Source organism: Bombyx mandarina, chromosome 25 (assembly GCF_030267445.1).
Source record: "Bombyx mandarina strain Sakado chromosome 25, ASM3026744v2".
Classification (NCBI taxonomy): Eukaryota; Metazoa; Arthropoda; class Insecta; order Lepidoptera; family Bombycidae; genus Bombyx; species Bombyx mandarina.
Genome location: NC_143231.1, coordinates 1,543,308 through 1,564,414, shown reverse-complemented (window position 1 = coordinate 1,564,414; position 21,107 = coordinate 1,543,308). Strand labels below are relative to the sequence as shown.

The 21,107-nt window shown below is 38.1% G+C and overlaps 1 protein-coding gene across 1 annotated transcript in view; it reads left to right on the top strand.

Annotated features, from left to right (window-relative positions):
* Window positions 1-21,107, top strand: part of hth (Meis homeobox homothorax) — a 347,668-nt gene that overhangs the window by 46,643 nt on the left and 279,918 nt on the right. Inside the window, 1 exon segment of the mRNA XM_089738552.1 lies at window positions 1,847-2,017. Within this exon segment, the coding sequence (XP_089594678.1) occupies window positions 1,847-2,017 (171 nt within the window).

The following is a 21,107-nucleotide window of genomic DNA, read 5'->3' as shown; positions in this document are numbered from 1 at the left end:
GATTAAAAAATTAAAAACAAAAAGTAAAATCTATTAATATAATATCCTTTTTAAAATTTGAATAACGAATGTTAATATATCAACGGGCGACCGACACCGAACACTCCATATCTCAATCCTCGGTCGTTCGTTCCAAATTTAAATTTCTGGAAAGAGTTTGATGTTCGTAACGATAATCGGCTCGGAGTCGTCTCGGAATTCCTTAATATCTCATTAAAGATATTACCGGTAAATGAATAAGGTCGTATCTATGAAATGTACGTAATCGAGTTTAAGTCTTTGGTTCGAGACGGATGGCTCACTTTAATGTGGACGTATGTAGTTAACACCGACCCCTTCTGGTGACGGGACAAGGGGACAGTTCGAAATTAGAATCTTCGGAGAGTAACGATGACAAAACTCGCTATGTCGAGTGGTATTAAAAATAGGTGCACGTCGATTCGCGTCATTCCGATGACTGTTTACACTGTCGTCCGCGGAGCTGTAAAAGCGCTCTCAATCAAGATTTTGACATTGACAGTGCTCGCCGACCGCGATTGTTAAGCGGTAGCGCTTATCCGCTCTAGTGTCAATAAAATTCACGCAGTCGTAAATATGAACTTCAAACGGGCAGGCTGTAAAATTCGAATTATGATAAACAAACCGGGCCGGGGCGGGGGGGTGCGCGGGACGGGGCGCTGCGTGTAATTTTAAAAACTTGTCGATTAGGAAATTAGTGTCGCGGAGAAATAATTAGCTGTCAACACGGAGGATCGCTGTTTCCGTTTCCCGTTCTATTTTCGAATCCTGCAGAGGACCGGCGGGCCCCCGGTGGTGGCGAGGAGCGCAGGCGGCCTCTCCACCTGCCTTCGGTTTATTGCGTTTCGCCGTGTAAACGTTGTCTAAAAATTTCGTTAGTCTTTTTATTACCTTATGTTAATTTCTAAGCTAATTATGCCCATGAAAATTTATAAGGCCGGCGCACAAAATTAATACGCGCCCGCCGGGGGTCGTATTTTATCGGATGCGAACGAAAAAATATATGTATATATGAGTTTCGTGCCGTTTTTACGATTTCTTTTCGGGTATTAACATCTTGACGTGGTGCGCGAGGCCGGTCTCCGCTGCCGGTCCATTTCGTCTCTTAGTCTTCCATTGTCTTTGAATAAATGCTTTTTTTTCTTCTTTCAACGCTTTGTATGGTGATATCAGTTCAAAGGTCGCGTCTCGTTACGTCCGTGTTCAGGTGACGCTGACGATCTTGAATTAAATTTTAAGCTATATTTCGTGTTTTTGGATGTTACTGATTAAAAATATGTATATGATGTTTAAAAAAAACTAACAAAATACGCTTTTATAGAAAATCCAACTAAAAATTCGAAAATTTGTTTTAGTGAATTTGAATTAAAAATAGTGTAAGAAAAAAATATTTGATTGAAAAAAAGCGTGGGGTGCTTTTCAAGATATTATCAAAATAACCCTTCTACTCATATCTGTTTATAAAATATTTATAACTACTGATTACATGCACCCCACGCTTTTTTTTACAATAAAATCATTTTTTCTTACACTATTTTTAATTTCAATTTATTAAAATTTTTTTTCTATTTTTTACTTGAATTTAATTTTTTTCAATTAATTTTTTTTAATCTTGAATTTCCTCGGTCCTTAATAAGTGTACCAAATTTCGAGTTACTCCGACGTTTTGAAGGGGGTCAAAATCATGTTCAAAGATTCTGTTACATGCTAATACACACATATGTCTGAAGCTAATAAAAGCGTATTAAAATAAGCTTCCAGGTTAGAACTGCGTGCAATTTGTCGTGAACGTCGTCCGACGAACTAATCGAGTGCTCTGCGTCGACAGGTCCACGAGCTATGCGACAACTTCTGTCACCGCTACATCAGCTGTCTGAAGGGCAAGATGCCCATTGACCTGGTGATCGACGAGCGGGAGACGGCCCGGCCGCCGGACGCGAACGGCGAGCCCCGGTCGGCGCCGGACAGCAGTCACGACGGCGCCTCCACCCCCGACGTCGTGAGTACCCCCTACACCAAGTCCCATCTCATTCAGAGGCGTGATCCCCAGCTTGCACCCAACTCGACCACGAGCTACCTCGTGCACCCCTGTTCTTAGTTTGGCCATTGCAAAAACGAAGTATAAAAAGGGGGTGCTCGCATTTTTAAGTCTTTAATTCCCGCCTCCCGATGCTTTGTAACGCCGTACTCCGCTCCGGTCGGATGCGACGTCCGTCAACGACGACCTCGAAACGATTGACAGTTCCGAATTTGAAAATTTAAAAAAATATATATATCGGTTTTTTTATTTTAAATTACACGTTCTTTTTAGTTGTCAAATTTGAATTCGGTTTTCTGTTTTCGAACTGTCGCATCGTTTGGAGAATGCTTTGTTGGTTTGAGCGTTGTCTGCCCACATGGAAACGTTGACTCTGATGCTGTCAGTCAATAGCATGTCAATATACGTTACAAGCGCAATGTTTATAATGTGGGCGGACGCGTCGTTTGCCGACGTAGTGCCATCTCCGAACACGAACACCGGTAGATACACTTCGAACAGTAATGTAATATTGTTAGTGTCGGTACTGAAGTGTCGGAGTGTCGTGTGTCGGAGGTGGTGCGACGGCGGGGTACGGCCACCGCGCCGGTCGGTCCGTGGGGCTCCCAGGACCCTCTACGATCGGCCGCTAGTATAAGCTCCTCTAGAACAAATCTTCGTTTTTGCAATTGGCCAACCTCTTAACACTGTACGATACATTTGAATTGATATTTTTTTGTCAGAATTAAATCGAAATTCGCTATTGAAAATTTATAACAGAAACGTTACAGTGAAGGGGTGAAAACGGGTGCGAACCGATAATTAATCGAAAACAAAAAAAAACAAAACCGATTTTCGATAATCGGCATTGACCGCACTATTAGCGGTTTTTATTTTCGTAGTGCTCTCGAACATACACGCCGTGTTCTTTGAATGTTTGTTTTGCACCGAAATTTATGTATACGATTTTGAAAAAAATAAAATAAAATAAAAACCTAAAAATATACATACGTATAACGTTTGATTGTAATTTGTGTATACTAACTACGTTAAGGATTCGTTTGGGTCGCGGTCACCGCCGCCGCGGGTTCGACCTCAGTAGAGTAACGAAAAAAAAAAAACAAAAAAACTAAATAATTAGATGTAATCGGTTTAAATAATAATAAACCTATTTGGAAAACGAAGTATACGTAATGATACAAAACTTTAACTTGCCTAAGTGAGATGATAAGGTATAAATAAATCGATTTTTTTATTATTATAATAAAATATGTAATATCATTCATTGGTCGGTGGTAGATGCTAGTGCGTTGTTGTTTTCAGGCTAGTAAAATACATGGAGCATATACGTAATGTAAATCATATGTGTTTTTTTTTTAAATTAATAATAATAATATAAAAATAGCACTATTTTAGTTAATTAAAAGTGAAATACGTATCCAGTATACGGTAGGTTAGTTAGTGTGGAACGCTTGCCACGTGGGCTCCGCGTGTGTAGGATTCGTAGACGCTTTCATGAATGTGTGTACATAAATAACTAGCAATCGATTATATATTATTATATATTAATAAAAGAAAACGAATAAAAATAATTTAATGTACGCGAGTTTGAATTCTATAGATATTAAAAAAAATAGTTGCTTCGTAAAGGTATTAAAAGTTTTTTGATCGATTTAAATTAATAAAAATAAAAAAAAAAAACGTCTCCACTGTTTTTGTTCGTCAACTGTATGCACGGATCGTGTCAACCAGTTTAACTTTGATTTGACGGCGGTAGGAAATAAACCGAAATTCGTAATTAAAAAAAAAAAAGCGCGGCTTTAATTCGGAGCTCATTCGATAAATCGGTATCGAACGCACAAAACCGGTGTTTAAGAGAAGTTCGGTTTTCTGGATGTTTGTTTAATGATTAAGTAATATTTTTTTGGGCGTTGAGACTGAATTGTTTTGTTTATGTTTATATATATATTATTATTATGATTATTTTCACGCATTGTTACTTATTGAAAAGCCATAATTAAAATAAATAAAAAAAAAAACGTTATTATAAGTCGTGCGAACGTTTCGGTACGGTGTCTTTATTAATCTTATTAGTTTTTTTTTGTCTGTATATGAGTTTTTAACATGTGTAGTTGAATCTAAGTTAGGTGTAATGCAATTTTAAGTGAAAAAAAAAAACCCTTTTTTTTCTTTCTTGGAATCCTAACATAATTGTAATTGCTAATTTGGTGTACGTCCAACATGTATGTCAATGTGATTAATTAATATTAATGATTTACTATTATTATTATTATTCTGAACGGATTACAACAATAAAATGTTCTGTTTGAAATTAAAACCGGTGTTTTTTTAATCGTCCAACTTGAAAACCGGTTTTATTATGTTTATAGGTTGTTTTTATATATACGAACGCATTACGCTAATGGCACCAGGAGAACAAAGATTAAATAAATTCAAAAATTTATCGTATCCATTTTTCAATACTGATTTAAAATTCTAAAATAGAATTTTGAATATTGAAACTTTTGAGAATTTAAAATAGGAACACATTACGTATTATAAGTTCTAAATGAATTAATAAAAGTTTAAATTAGGAACGTCGATTTCGTTGAGCGATCGAACGATTTGAAAATGTTTAACATGTTTTTTTTTAGGTACACATACTCTTGGATTTTTAAAAATCAGAACAAAAATGAGAGAATCTTTTTTTTTTAAACTTTTTCGGTTTTTTTTCCTCAATAACGTATTTCTGTCATGTCCCCATATTCCATAAACCGGGCGAGCTCCCCTGGTGCGCGGGAAAACCGGAGAAAATTGTTTCTTTACGACGCCCCGCTCGCTAATCTCACCCGCCGCCACGTTTTTAGAAACATTAAACATTATTCTCTCGACAATCTGATATTTTTATTTATTTTTTATGGCGTGCCATTGGCGTTTGATTGATGTCGGGAATCGGTCGCGAACCGTATAATTGGGATTATTTACAAAGCGAATTGTTGTTTTGCAATTTTTATGGGAAATCCTTTGGCTCGTTTTAAAGTAGTTTTTTTTTTGTAACGAATTGTTATTATACTCTGTGATTGTTGAGACGTTGAACTAGTAAAATGTGTGATGATGGAGAATTACACGAAAAAAAACATAACTGAATTTTCTTTTAATATCTTCTATCTAGTAGTAATCAGTAACAAAACAAACAGGAGGACGCACCCCGGCACATCTGAAATGAAATATCGGTCCTAATAACTCGTCTTATACGGGACGTAACATTAATTTGGCAATAACCACAAAGCCAAATCCAGCTCATCGTACGCGCTGTGAATAATTCAAACGACAGGGACCAGTTGTCGGAGGGGATAGGGCTGCGGTGTTGTAACGTAGCCGATTTGACACACCGCTCGCTTAGGCAGATGCGTCTCGGGTTTGGTCCTCAGAATTGATATAAAGGAACTCTGGATTATTGTTGGAGACGCACTCCGATATTGCGTCAACGTTGTCAATCTGTCAATCGATTGTTGTGTTGGGTCCATTGTTTTTGACTCTCGTGAGGCGAGCACGCAAATGTCATCTAGGTACACCTTGAATCGTTCTCTGGTTGCCTGGTAATACTTTATCGGTTTTCCGCCAAATATGAATCAATAGTTAAGTTACAGGCTCATCATTATCCTTTCTTATGTTGATTATGAATTATTACACGCCTGTCCTAGTAGGTAAGCTCACAAGCTCATCCTGAGAGAATTTGCTAACACTAGCCCTAGCAAGAGTAGGGCTTCGCTGAATCTACCACCAAAACTGAATTGCGACCCACTAAGAACATCCGACGAAAAACTCAGTGGGCAAAGTAACGTTACAATAAATAATGTTTCGCGACAGAAATGAACAAGCTCCGATGGCGGGCAACAAAGGTGGCACTTACCGGCGCGTGGCCCCGACCGCCAGTCATGAAGCGAGTATCACGAGACGTAACACACGCTATCACTCTCCAGTTGAGCATACAAGACGTCTGTCCGTCCGTCAAAGCCATAAATTATATTGTCGCCTCGTGCTTCGTATAAATCAAAACTAATTAACGAATGTTTTTGGTTTTTCATCTTTTATTTTGACCGAAACGTGTGACTTCATCTCCGCTTTTACGACGGTATTGTACGTAAAATGTTTCTCCGAATTTTATTTAGGCTCTTTAGTGGGTAGTCTAAAACCATAAGCTTAGTAGGATTTTTTTTATCTGCGTCTAGGAAGCACGCGGTACCGCGTGTGGGACTTGGCAGTCTGCAGATGTTCGTATGGAGTTCATGTTCCTATGTTCACTAGTTGTCAACTGTCAGTTAAGTTAATCAGTCTCTAGATTCTGATATATCTATATATATAAAAATGAATTGCTGTTCGTTAGTCTCGCTAAAACTCGAGAACGGCTGGATCGATTTGGCTAATTTTAGTCTTGAATTATTTGTGGAAGTCCAGAGAAGGTTTAAGAGGTAGATAAATTTGAAAATGCTCGGAATTAAATAAAAATAACAATTTTGTGTTTATCCTTTGATGTGTCCCCCGTCGGACGGATTCCTTTTGTTTGTTTTAAGTTTTTTTTATACAAAGTTTAGGTATTTTATGTATCGATTGAGGCACTACGAAGTCTGCCAGGTCAGCTAGTTCCATATAAAAAAAATTGGTGGTTCCTTATTTCCGTATGCCTCTCGGGCAATGGCCTCCAACACGTTAAATGGTATGTCTGTGTTTAAAGCAACTCTTCTGCTAACTCGTCTAACTGTCACCTTTATTTAATTTTGAACGACATCTTCCACGATTCGTTTTGCCACCAGTTTTGGGTACCGTTCTGTTTTAATAATCATTTGTGGGTAGGCTATACGAACGCTTTGAAACTGAAGGTCCGTTTCCACTACTGAATACACTCGGTTAGAAAGAGCAGTCTTTTTTTATCTAGGGCACGTCGTTTCCGTTAAGACTTCAGGCTTATCTTAAAGAGGCAGCATTTCTATCATGTCCATGGTTTTTTAGTAGCTTAACAAGGCCCAAGCTTTCTCCTTCCTTACTCCAAAGCGCTCGAACCACAAATCAGTAATTAGCTCAGTGTGGATACTAATTTTGAACTAATTAGTACATTTCCTGTACGAATCGAGAGATCCCAACTCTTAAAACTGTCAATTTTGGCGCCAAAACAGCAAAAATACAACGCCTGCCGCTCGTAAACCGTCTCTTTTAAATCTGGAACGCACGTTGATTGGCTGCGGGCTGGCCAATCTGCGAACGCCGACAAATTTTACGACCCACCATTGGACGGTCGGCGGTTACTTATTTACGACTGTCCTAAGGTTTACTCGCAAATTTTCTATTAATAAATTAGTCGTAAACGCTGTGTAATTTATTATCATTGCATTTCGTCGTAATTATTTCCTTTATAAGTATAACATTATTATTTTGTGTCGCCTTTTCTGGAAAAAAAAAACAAAAGAGAAACCACAGACACGGGAGGTTACTAACTTCCAGGACGACGGGCAGTAAACGAGTCGCGAACGGCTCCCAAAGTTTTGTATTTAGAACATTCGAATGCGTCGTTCGAGAACATTCAAATTTTCAAAACGCAATTTCGAATGGTCGGATTTTAATTCGTACTTAATTCTAAAACCGGAATGCGATTGAGTTCGTAATCAATTTGAACGCTCGCTCAAGTTAAGCGCTGACCCTCTTAACGTTAAGAGGAATGTACGTATTAAAGTAATTTTTTTTTCCCGGATTTGTAAATAATAGGCAGAGTCCTGCTGCGAGGTTTTCCTTTGATATGGCACGTTCCATTTGCAAGGCAGCGGGGCGCTCATGTCTTCATCTGGCCGTGGCTCGTGGTGAAATAAATTTATTATATTACACCTTAATAGCATCGGGACGGGACAAATTATATACAATTATATTTAGAAGCATCATTCAGGTCCGTAATGGGGGTATTATTAAAGGTCATCACTTTTTTCTTGTGATGCCGTTTATACTATTAAATTAAGAAGTAGCTTCGTGTGGTTTACATAGCGGTTTCTGGTTGGTGGTTGACGGAATCCGCCCCGATATTTGCGGTGAGTGATCTGATGGTTCAACGTTGACTAGATAAGCTATTCGCTTGATGATTCCAGTTTAAATAAACGTGTTTCGTAAAAAGGAATTTCGTGTAGCATCCGATTTATTTAGATCTCTAGAATCCTGGGAACTGAAGGCGATAAGACTGTTCTGATATGGAATGACAGCTGACGATACTTCCACTGAAGCAAAACTGTTGGATGCCTGATCGAAGGGCGAGTATTTTAATATAATTGACTTCAAAAAAGGAGGAGGTTCTCAATTCGACTGTATGTTTTTTTATGTTTGTTACCTCATAACTTTTGACTGGGTGAATCGATTTTGATGATTCTTTTTTTATTAGAAAGCTGACGCTTCCCGTGTAGTCCCATTTCTGATAATGGTATCCATAAGAAAACCATGTAAGTCTTAAATTTGCATTAAGCACGTGCGCGACAAATAGTTGAATAACTCGATATCACGCCAACCGATTTCCATGATTATTGTTTTCAGTTTATATTAATTTGTTTCGGAATATCTTTTTTTTTCTATTCGTAGTCCGTTTTGGGTAAAGCATTTCTATTTAGTTATCGACTCTGAAATCATATCGTATAGTGATATGGCTATACTCCATATAGTGGTATGGAGGTCTACAGGCCCAACGACAAGACCCGATCAGGATACCAGAAAATCGTAAATTAGGCCGGTAGGTGTTAGATACGTCACTATACAAAAGGTGAACGATGACGTCATATCGGCATCTGCACCTACGCGACCTAAAAAAGCTTTTTATGACGTCGATCGCTTCTTTATAGCTTTCATGTACGTGTGGCGTTATAAAGTGTCCAAAGTTACGAGTTAAGGAAGTACGCTCTTCTGTTTGTGACAGATTTTTTTAAGTGCGAGCTTTTTAATTTAGGCTTTAGACACTTCAATCGTGTTATATTTTAAAAAAAAATACAGGTCCCGCAGTAGTCGGAAATTCGACTATAATTAATTGGAATTGTAAGTTTGTACACTATTATGATTGTATTTTATACTTCTGTAATCACAAATTTCGCCAAGGCTACACTATAAAAAATATTAACAAAGACAAACAATATTTACTCTCAATTTGACAACAGACGTCAAGAATAAAAGTTTGGCAATAAATAGTATGCATGCGTGTGTGCGTCAAATACATGGTATGTAGTATGTGTAATGTTTTCTTTATTGATTTAATGTATCTTTTATGCATTATTTAAAAAAAATATTAGCCTTGTGCACTCCTTCTCTATATTCTCTATAAGTGTGGAAAATTTCGTACTCCTCCGTCCGCGCAATTTTCGTAAAAAGGGATAGAAAGTTTTTGCTTCACGTATTAATATATAGATATTATATTTGTAATCGAGATTTATACGTCAATTTCCATAAGGAATTACTTGACTGCGACCGGATTTTACGAGTACCACAAGTCTTTAACAGAGATACTGCTTTGAGGAATCTAAAGATACTTGTATAATTGAGGTGCTGTGGACAGACCGGTACACGATACATCGCTCAGTAGACTTAGTCTTGTAGCAACGAAACCCAATGGGTGGAAGATCTTCTCTTTGTCGTCTCCAGCCAAATATTTTTATACATGCTTGCTTCTCCTAAGCCTGCAAGAGAGCGACACTACAGTGATAATTTTCATGAGTAAACCCATAATGGTTGAGATGTGTGAACGAATTGACGGCTAATCCGGTGCTATTTTTTTATTGCTTAGATGGTTGGACGAGCTCACAGCCGACCTCGTGTTCCTTAGACATCTACAACGTAAATGCGCCACCCACCTTAAGATATAAGTTCTAAGATCTCAGTATAGCTACAACGGGTGCCCTACCCTTCAAACCGAAACGCATTACTGCTTCGAGGCAGAAATAGGCACGGTGGTGGTACCTACCCGCGCGGACTCACAAGAGGTCCTACCACCAGTAAGAGCTGAGAGCCAGTAAGAGCTACCCGAGCCCTTAAGCGTCTCAAGATGAATGTCCCCATCTTGAAACACGGTATCGAAGACTCAATCCTTTAATGGCTGCCCTCACCCTTCAAACCGTGTCCAATGCTTCAAGGAAGACACAGGCGAGTCGGTGGTAATGTAAAATTCTAACACAACCTAGTAATTGAAATAGTCAAGTTATTGTATTTCAATATCATCGTATTCCTGTAAACGTGAGGAGTGTACGGTGACGTGACCATCCGCCATGTTTTGTTTATGACGTCATAATCATCGCTGACGTCACAGGCCTTGATGTTTAATGTCAATTTACGTTCAAAAATCGAATTTTTAGTTTCGAATCTAATTTTAGATCCCGAACGTGTTCTAGTGGTTAGTATGGTAGGGCAGTGTGGTGCAGTCGACCGGCATTTGGTATAGTGCGTCCGTCAGCTCGACGTCGGGTGGGCCATGACCTGGTCCAGTTCAGCTGGTCTTTCCCTTTCCATGGTCGGTTAAAAGTACTACATTTATATTCTTCAAAAAGGTTCTCATTAATTTGCACAATTAATAATTAGATATTCGAAGATTTGACAGCAACAGCCGCGCACACAATACGACAATTACTGGTCCTTCCACCACCTCGAACACTGATCCGGAAATTGAATGGAACCCTAAGGGGTCGCCCCGGCAGTCCTCGCGTGACCGTCACGCCGTGACGCTGGGGGCAGACGGGGACACCCGTCGAGCTATTTGTCGGGAAACCTACCAGATTTCCGGGGTGTTTGTGCCGATAAAACTTCCGGAAAATACATAAGACTATACGGGCGGGGGAGATTTTTGTTATTATAAATACGCATGAACGAGCTCACATCCCACCTGATGTTAAGCGATCACTGGATTCCTTGAACGTCACAAACGCAAACGCTTTCTGTCTGAGTTACCAAGAGGTCAACGAACTATTCGTCGAGACTTCCTTGAGCAAAACTAGAAATAACTTGAACTCATCAAAGACTAAACTCATCATTCCAAAAGATAAATGTGATAATAAGAAACGAGAATAAACCCGCACCTATTCTATTCGCACATTTATTAATTACATAATTAATGTAGCTTTATCGTTTTATTGCAATGAAACCAATGCTAATAAAGTTGAATGAAATGTGTTCTTAATTAATCAATTTCGATAAAACTGTGAGAACCGAAGCTCGGAATCCCATTTTTCTCGAAGCGATTCCGAAAACCGTTATGTGCTGTGTATCTTCAACTGGCCGGTAAAAGAGAAAAAAAAAACCCAATAAACACCGACACAGTAACACCAGAAGTGGAAATGGCGTGTTCGAAATATTAAAAAAAATCGAATTAAATTTTAAAAGTTTAATTATAGAACGCTGTTCGGCTTCCGTGTGCGAGCACATCCGAACACATTTCCTAATTAGCGATTGGTCACGCGCTCGGCGGACACTCGCCGCGCTGTTCCAAATCAGAATCGGGCAATTTGAATTTGGAACGGTCGCCTACCGACTGCCGCCCAGACGTTAGAAAAAAAGTTATGAGCAGCCCGAATCAGTACCGACTTACAATCTAATTAAAGTCATTACGTCGGGCAACAAAAACCGAATCCTCGGAGTGTTTTCTTGATGTTAATACGACAAAAAACGCGTCGCAGTAAGGAACGCTGTCGGCCCGTAATGCCGAAAGGAATTCTAAATCAAATACCATTCGCACTCGCATGGACGACAGCACTAAATAAAGAGATGTCGTCATACCAATTAAAAAAATAATTCCCTTTAATAAGTGTCAATTCTTAACGAATGTGTGCATACGCATGATTTTATTCACACGTTCCGCGGTATGTAATGTTGAGGTTACGAATGTGCCCATTAAATTCGACCTTAAAAGTTTGATCCTTAAGAACGATTTTAATGCTGGAGTTACAGATTTTACGACTATTTTTTATTGACGCTTAGTCCCGACACTCGTATGTAGCAATTGCAACTAAAAAATACGGCGACGTTCAATGTCAAACGAAAACGCACCTTACAGCACGGACATATAGTTGTTTCTGGACTCGTGCGTGCGATCGATGTGTTCGAAAATGTGAAAGCATTTATGGAGTAAGTCGAATATGAACGAAAGAGAAGAGGCCATCAAATTTTAATTGTGCGTTAAAATAATAATCAATGAGGCGAAGTTTGACTACCGCTAGCCGCTTCCGAGAAATAGAACTCTTTCCGCGAACTTAACGAACTTTACGAATTTCGAATTATGGAATGTTTTTAAAATAAAACGAACGGGCCCACGCGCTGGCCGCTTGGATCACGGATTAGGGATACGAAATTCAAATATTCGAAATAGATATTCTTATTTCGAACAGCTGTACGTTCCCGGCGGCGCTAATTGGGAATCGGAATTGCGTTCCGTTACAACCGTAATCTTTTATGATTAATGTGTTTGCTCATGCCGTTCTCGCGGCGCATTAAGCCTTTTACAGTCAAACTGATTGTAAAAGACTTGTTTTCGGCTTTTAATTGCTCCTAAATGACTATTGCGAGTTAATCAAATTATATTACATGTGAAAATGAGTACCCGCTGCGCCCGAGAGAGCAGGTTGATTTTACGATCCTTATATAGTTTCTGCGCGTTTTGTTCATTTTATATGTACATTACGTTTTGTTTAAGTTTTCTTAATCGAAGGATTCGCTGACCGTTATAAAACGAAGAAAACTAATCGAGTCGAGTAAAAATTCGAAAGTCGAACGCCGTTTCGATTTTCAAAATCGTTGATTCGATTTTCGAATAGTCAACCGAAGCGGAACGGTTGTGAGCACACGGAACCTTGGTACATTCTGTCCGTTGCACACACACTGTTGGTTATTTCAGTACATTATAAGCTGCCAGTTTTGCCCGTGGAATGTCCCCGCACGTGCCCGCGCTATGATAATAATAAAATGTTGGCGCTTTATTTATTTATAGTGTGTCTCGCGGCTGTCGCCCGTCCGTCCGTCTGTCCCTACGTTCAGTTATTATACATAAAGTGTTGGCTCGGAGTAACCTTACTTTTATTCTTTGTGTTATACTCCGAGAAAAGTTTCAGTCTCCTCAACTCTAAGTTGAAATGCAATTGAATCAATCTTCACTAATATGAGGATGAAAACAAAGCTGTATGTCTTGAGATCTCTTTGTCCGGATGTTGCTCAAACGTCAACTGTCAAACTGCACAGGTTATAATGATTTTTCAGTATTCTTTTGACCATAGTCGAACTGAAACACATATTTAAGTCCTACGTGAAAGAAACAATAACAAATATTTACATGATTTTTCTTTAATACCATAATTAAATAAAAAGGCATATTGAAATATAATATAAAGTACATATTTTTAAATTTTATGTATGTAGAAAAATAAAAGATTGAGTGTCATTATTTTGTTTGTCGAATCGCCTGATTACATTATTCAATTTCTTTTGTTCGCACCTCCTTGGCTTTGTTATTAGTACCTAGTAGTTCATGACTACTATTCGGGGGCTCGATTCTCGATTAGCGATCGTCTGATGAAGACATTTGGCGTTAGAGGCCTCAATGTCTTCCCCATACCTATAAAACAAAGGAAAACCAAATCATAAGTCCATTAAATATTGATCCGTTATTTTATTTGTTTCTAAATTTGATATATACGTTTTTTTAAAGCCTAGTAGAAAGTTCCAGGATAAACCATAACAATAACTAACACCTCACCGGATCCCATAAGCATCACAAAGCAAGCCTCGTGCTGTGAGCGCTCGTGAGGTCGCAGCGTCTATTGTACAAATACTTCAAGCTCAAGTACTTATAATGGTGATACCACATGCAGTGCGGACCACAATACGCACTACCACTAAAAGTCTAGACGAAAAACAGGGGCTTAAGCCATTGATAGGATCCGTTGAAAATCTTATATATAAAATTCTCGTGTCACAATGTTAGTTACCATACTCCTCTGAAACGGTTTGACCGATATTTATGAAGTTTTATATGCATGTACAGTAGGTCTGAGAATCGGCTACTATCTATTTTTCATACCCCTAAGTGATAAGGGTTGTCCACCCCTAACATTTATATTTTATTTTTTGGACAATTTTTTTTTGTTATAATGAGGCTTTATGCGGTTGAATTAGGTTTTGTTATTTATTTATTTTTCTACACTAGAAATTCCCTAGAAATCTTATATATGGTAAAACAACGTTTGCCAGGTCAGTTAGCTGTGACATAAATATATGATTCATAAGTGTTATTTTGGTTTTAAGGTTATTTCTAGATATCCCCGCCACCGCCTCTCGCATGAGGCGCGTCTGAAGTGCAGTCGACGTCCGTATGCAATGAGGCTTGGTATAAGCGCCAGATACTATGCATGTTCGTCGTTGATCAACAGATTGAAATGCGAAAATCTAATATATAAAATCGCGGTATTTGTTGCTAGAGTCTTCCGACATGGTCCAATCGATTCTCATGAAATTTTGTGTGTACACCGGGTATGTCTGAGAATCGGTCAACATCTATTTTTCATACCCTTAAAGGTTAAGGGTGGTTTACCAAAAAAAATATTCCTAGAAATAATGCATATGGCGAAACAACTTTCGCCGGATCAGCTAGTATTATTATAAAATAACTAGCTAACTCGGCAAACTTCGTAGTGCCTCAATCGATAAATAAAAGACCTAAACTTTTGTATAAAATAAGCTTAAAACAAACAAAAGGAATCCGTCCGACGGGAGACACATCAGAGGAAAAACAAAATTGTTATTTTTATTTAATTCCGAGCATTTTCATATTTATTTACCTTTTAAACCTTCTCTGGACTTCCACAAATAATTCAAGACCAAAATTAGCCAAATCGGTCCAGCGTTTTAGCGAGACTAACGAACAGCAATTCATTTTTATATATATAGATAGATAGATTTAAATGCCCAAAAGCATCACCGAGAGTGAAATTCGAATTGGTACCGTCGTAACTACTAATCCATTGAGGCCTCAATAAACATATAGGTATGTATAGATTAGACAGCAAGACGTTATCAATAGCGATCGCTATGGCAAAGCTGGCTCAAACGAACGAGTTTTCGTTTGAAGACCTGTCGGTTAATTTATCTGTCTTACGGAGGCACTTGAAGTAAATTTCGTATGTAATCGAGTTAGTCATTTAAAGACCGACAAACGACATCGATAATCGAAACATTGAATACGACTTTAGGGACAGCACTATAGTCAAACAGTCCGGAATAAAAGCTTGCATTTTGTTACTGATTAGAAACTTATTTGTTACTAATGACACTGTTAATATATTTATGTGAAAATCACAAGGATGGAATTAAAAAAGCGGAGGCAGCAAAATCACTGTCACCAGTCGTATCAGACTTAAGATTGTCAATAACAAAAAAAAAACGATTTGGGTACACATTTGCACGTAATGAAGGGTATTTTCAAATAATTTATTTATGTTATTGGTGAGTTTTTCAACATCCAACCGAAGAGTTCGCAGTCCATTGCGTATAACTTAGCTCCTTAGAATCTTATCGTGGATTTTGGAGTCCGCACCGAGAAAATGGAAGTTTCAATCGTATTTAGATCTGAAATACAAGTTACATAGATGACACACTCGTGACACCGGCACAGGTTTGTATTGTCTCCCCGATATTCAATAACTGAAAATGAAAAGGATATTTCTCAGTGTATCGAGGGAGGTTTAAAGAATCTTTCTCGCCAGCAGTAAACGGTTTTCTTGGAATTGCCAAACATTATGAACGACAGTCAGTAATCACTAACACAAAATGTGTTGCGTTCTCGTCTCCATTTCGCGTGAAAAAAATCTCGAGTCTGACACAGAGAACACCTAAGTTGTATGCAGATGTATAACAAACCAGTCTGTTTGGCCAAAATTTTAAATGGGTGTTAATTTCCTTTATCTTTCTCCAGAGTCTGTGGAGAGTACTTAACGCTAGACAGCTTCTTGGCTCTGCCTCTGGCATTGCTGAAGTCTATGGGTGACGGTAATCACTCTCCATAAGGTGGGCCGTATGCTAGTCTGCCTATAGGGGCAATAAAAAAAACGTAGCAATAACTCTATATACCTAAAGAGAAAATAAACAATCGTTCGTGAACAACAATAACTGAGTTATGACATGAGAATTTAAGATAACAAATCGCATTCAAGGCGCCGTGTAAAAGACATTAACAGGAGAAAATAATTAGATATTATATCAACGGGATGATCGCGACGATGCATTGATAAAACGGGCGCCATATTTCAAGTGAGTTTGAAATATGGCGGCGCGTCCCGACCGACACCGAGTCGTTACGTTACGGAACGCGGGTAGTTCGCGTTCGAATTCCGAACGTCACAGGTGAGAACGGTCATCGCGGAACGAATATTTTCAAAATTTCGAACATCCCAGTTCTATATTCGAATAACCGTAGTTCGTTGACACAGTTCGAATTTTAAATAATATCGTGCAGCGCCTGAGCTATTCTCATCCATTTCGGAATAACCGTGACGCGATCTTGTTAGTCGTCCGCTTGTTACGTCTCAAAGACTATACTTGTTTATGGCGTCATGTGTGCAGACGTCCGTGCAAACACTATAAATTACTTCTGAAATCACATCTGATGCACATTTCCCTCTCGGTCACAGGCCGCCCGAGTATCTTGTACGATCTTCACGGAACGACAAATGCGTAACAAATAAATTATGAAATCAACGGCCTTAGTTTTTATAGATCACGTTTCGTTCTCTCCCTTTCGTTCTCGGCGCCGCTGACGTGTTCCGTCTCGCTCCTACCCGAGTTGTCACCGTCCCAAACAGCTGTTAATCATCGGCAGTCGTCTAATGATGACGTGTCTATTTATCTGTCTGGATTTAGAGCATTTCACGCAAATTGCATCTTGAAGGATGAGTTCAATGTACTTACTGTTTGTTTTGTTGTATTTATTCATAAGTAATGAGTGCTCGGACGTGTAGGCGCGTAGGGAAAATGATACAGCGCGCGATACGATTGATTGAAAACATATGAATCACAGTCACTGTGGCAACAATGTTCGCGTAAGATTTTGTCTGTTGTCTTTTACTTTTACTTGTGCAAAAGCTGCCTCATCCTTCAAACCGAAACGCATTACTGCTTCACGGCAGAAAGAGGCAGGGCGGTGGTACCTACCCGCGCGGACTCACAAGACGTCCTACCACCAGTAATATGGTTAGACATGATTGAGTAACAGTAATATACTTCGAGAATCAATATTATGAATTGAACATTGGTGGTTGTTAACATCTCATGTGCTGATTCGAAGTTGCCGATACAGAAGTGATTTATTTTTCGTAAACATTATATTTAATTTATAATAAAGCATTGCAAGAAAATTGTCAAAATTTCGTCGATAAGGAACGATTGTAATTGTTAATACGCTTTTATTAGCTTCAGACGTATGTATGTTTGTAACGGAATCTTTGAACATGATTTTGACCCCCTTCAAAACGTTGGATTAACTTGAAATTTGGTATACTTATTAAGGACCGATGACTAATCAATATAAAAAATAATTGAAAAAATTGAAATTCAACTAAAAAGATGAAAATAAATTGTAATGAATTTGAATTAAAAATAGTGTAAGAAATAATGATGTTATTGTAAAAAAAGCGTGGGGAGCTTTTCAGGATATTATCAAAATAACCCTTCTACTCATATCTGTTCATAAAGTATTTATAACTACTGATACCATACACTCCTTTGCTTTTTTTACAATAAAAAAATTTTCTTACACTATTTTTAGTTCAAATTTATTAAAATTTATTTTTTCTGTCTAGCACGGGAGGCTTACGATCAAACTGACATTTCAGTCAAATAACTCAGTCCAATTACAGCTAGTTGTTCGCCATAGTCTTGTAGCCATGTGTCAGCTGTCACGCGTCCTGCTAATTATACCGGCTAATTAAATACGAAGTTTCATAGGTACATAGCTTTTTTTTTTTAAATAATCTTTTTTGTGTATAAGACTTCTTGGTTCAGTAAATCAGTCTGAGAAACGCGTGGCTGTCTCGGACGAGACTTCGTATGGCCATATTTGCGTCAGTATTTTGTCGATGCTTTTTTTTTCTTCCTACCTATGCCTTGGGGTTATTTCAGTTTCTCCTTGACGTGTAGGTGAGCTCACAGGGCTTAAACCGGGAGTGTTGCTAACACGGGCCCTAGCAAGAGCAGTGCTTCGCAGAATCTACCACCGGATCGGAAACGCGACCCACTGGAAGATCCGGCGAGAAACTCGGTGGGCAGTGGATGTTGTTGTGAAGAGTTCTATGTACACTACAAATATTTTGTGACCGCAACAGAATTGTGTTTGTACATTTTGAAACTAACATTAGAAAGAGTGTGGGTCTGTTTGTTTGTTTGTTTGTTAATTAATCTGCTGTTACTGGATTCTAAATATGATTTCACTTAAAAATTTCGCTATAATATTCGGTTTTAATTAAACAAATTTTCTGTAAAGGTACATCTTATTTCATTTGAAGGTACGTTTGCGTGTAATGTTAGCATCGTCAGTGCCAATAGTTGGATTTTAGATAAGACTGCCTTTAAAGAAGTTAATACTGAAACGAAAAGAGCTCTTGCCGCGACACCGTTAGGTCCCAGGTTCGATTCTCAGCTCGTGTTATTAATTTTTGTTTTTTTTTTAATAGTTAATCGATTCCAAAAATCACATTACACTTTAAATACGCTATGTAGTCTCACATGTAATAAAGACGAAAACTAAAACAAAATAGTCATATTTTTCAAAAATCAATACTCATTCGTAGTTAATAATAAATATATTAATTAAACGAGTGAAACCGCGGAACCCATACAGCGTACTGTAAGCATCCTCAAATATAATATCGAATAAATAAACATAACGAACGAAACTCATAAATAAAATCGATTAATTAAACTTTACGATGACCCTTACTACGTACCACAGTAATTGCAACCGTATTGCCTAACTAAATAAACTCCGGATTCCCTTAAACGCACGACCGCGTGAAAATGATTATGCCTGTCTCGTTTCGAAACTCGTTTCGTGGACATTGTTCTTCTGTTGGTCCCCAAAACGGCGACACGTTCGGTGAGGAATTAACTCCGATTAAAAAAAAAAAAGAAGAAAAAAAAACCAAGTGTCGCCATTTTTAAATCTATTGCTTTATTTCGCAAAGGCGGGAATTCAGATGGGGAATGGACTGTGTCCGCTTTTTGTCAGGATTCTTTCTTCGAAAATTTGAGCTAAACCCTTCTAATGATAAACACGAATAAATAAATAATCCAATACACGAATTCTCACGATATTCGATTTTCAATATCGATAAGTACTTTCAAATCCAGATATTCCCAGTTCCGAAATTCGTATTCAAAATAAGAACTAGTTCAAGTAAAGTAGCGGTCACAGTGTACGAGCGCGCGTTTTAGCGTTTTGTGGATGCGGCTCGCGGTGAATCGCCCGCGATACGATCGCAGCGTGAGCCGCATGCGTCCGAACATTGCATTATGTATGACGCGACCGCTTCGCTGAATTTTGACAGATAGATGTGTAGCAGCAAGCTCCTTTGTAAAGTTTATAGCGTTTATTTTGATGTGTAGTTGAGATTTAAGTATGCATTCTGCACAGGTGTCGCTGTTTTCCCAACCTTTCTAGGATGCTGGGGTTTTACACCTGTTGCATCTTGAATATTTCACTAACTGGTTTGAATAAATATACGTTGTGAATAGTAAAGTTCATTATATGATTCAACATTGTATTTGACATTGTTCGCTTTTGTGAAAGCAAGACTGGTAAATCTGGTCCTTGAATACCTTTTTTGTTGATGATGTCCATAGCAACCTCAGGATCATCGCCCACCATGGTATATGAAGTCGAGGTCTTGGTACTGTTGGAATAACGGTTGCTCTGCACATCAAACCGGATGAAATTCGAAGCATGATAATAATTATCCATGTGGACCCACGACACCGTGATTAGTCACTTGGTGCCGACGAAAACAAAAGTTATTGGTTTGATTTTATTATACATAGTTACTCTCGAACCAGCATCGTATGAGTACAAGGGACTTCTTAACAAAAAAATATGGACGCTTCACATCCATGAAGCGAGACTAGCAGTGGATGAACCTCTTGCGGCTAGACTAGCTATTTGCGACGACAACATCGACAGAACATTTTTTTTATTTGACTACAAATTCTATATCTGTTTTGCGGACCCTCCTTTGTAGGAAATGTATAATACTAGTAGAAAGGTGATCGAATTCGTTGTTCAATAATCTAGACTATAGATACGTAACTCGCAGCTAAACTTGTTTAATTTTTTCTTAGATTTTAGGAGAAACATATTTTGTTATTCTCGCGTTTCGCGTCAGGTCGCTCCGCCCCGACAATACTAGTGTCAATCACAGATAGAATCGCGAGTTATTTCTGAATTCAACGCCACCGTCATTGCCAATAAAATGTTATACCTAATTTGTTTTGCGGCGCGACCTCTGTGTTGCGCGGAGCGGAATTGTGTGTGTCGTGAAACAACGAGAATTGTGTTCACAAAATATTTTGATACATTATTATGTAGACTAGCGGTTCCGCAGTAGTCAAAATTCGAATATAATTAATTGAAATTATAAGTTTGAACATTATGAAGGTTCAATTGTCAAAGACTATTATAATTCTATAGTCACATACATCGAATACATTATAGACAAATAAATATAAAGATAAACAATATTAAGCTATTCTCAATTTGACCACAGACTTTAAGCAATAACAAAAGTTTGACAATAAACTTTGTGTAAATATGTATATGTGTGTGTGTCAATTACATGATAGTGTGTATTTTTTTTTAATTGATTTAATGTATTATTAATGCCTAATTAAAAAAAAAAAATTAGTATTCTCTATAAGTCTAGGAAATTTCATACTTCTCCGTCCGCGAAATTTTCATAAAAAGGGGTACAAAGTTTTTGCTTCACGTATTATTATATAGATGATTCTGATCTGCTTCTAAATACAAAACAAGCGATGC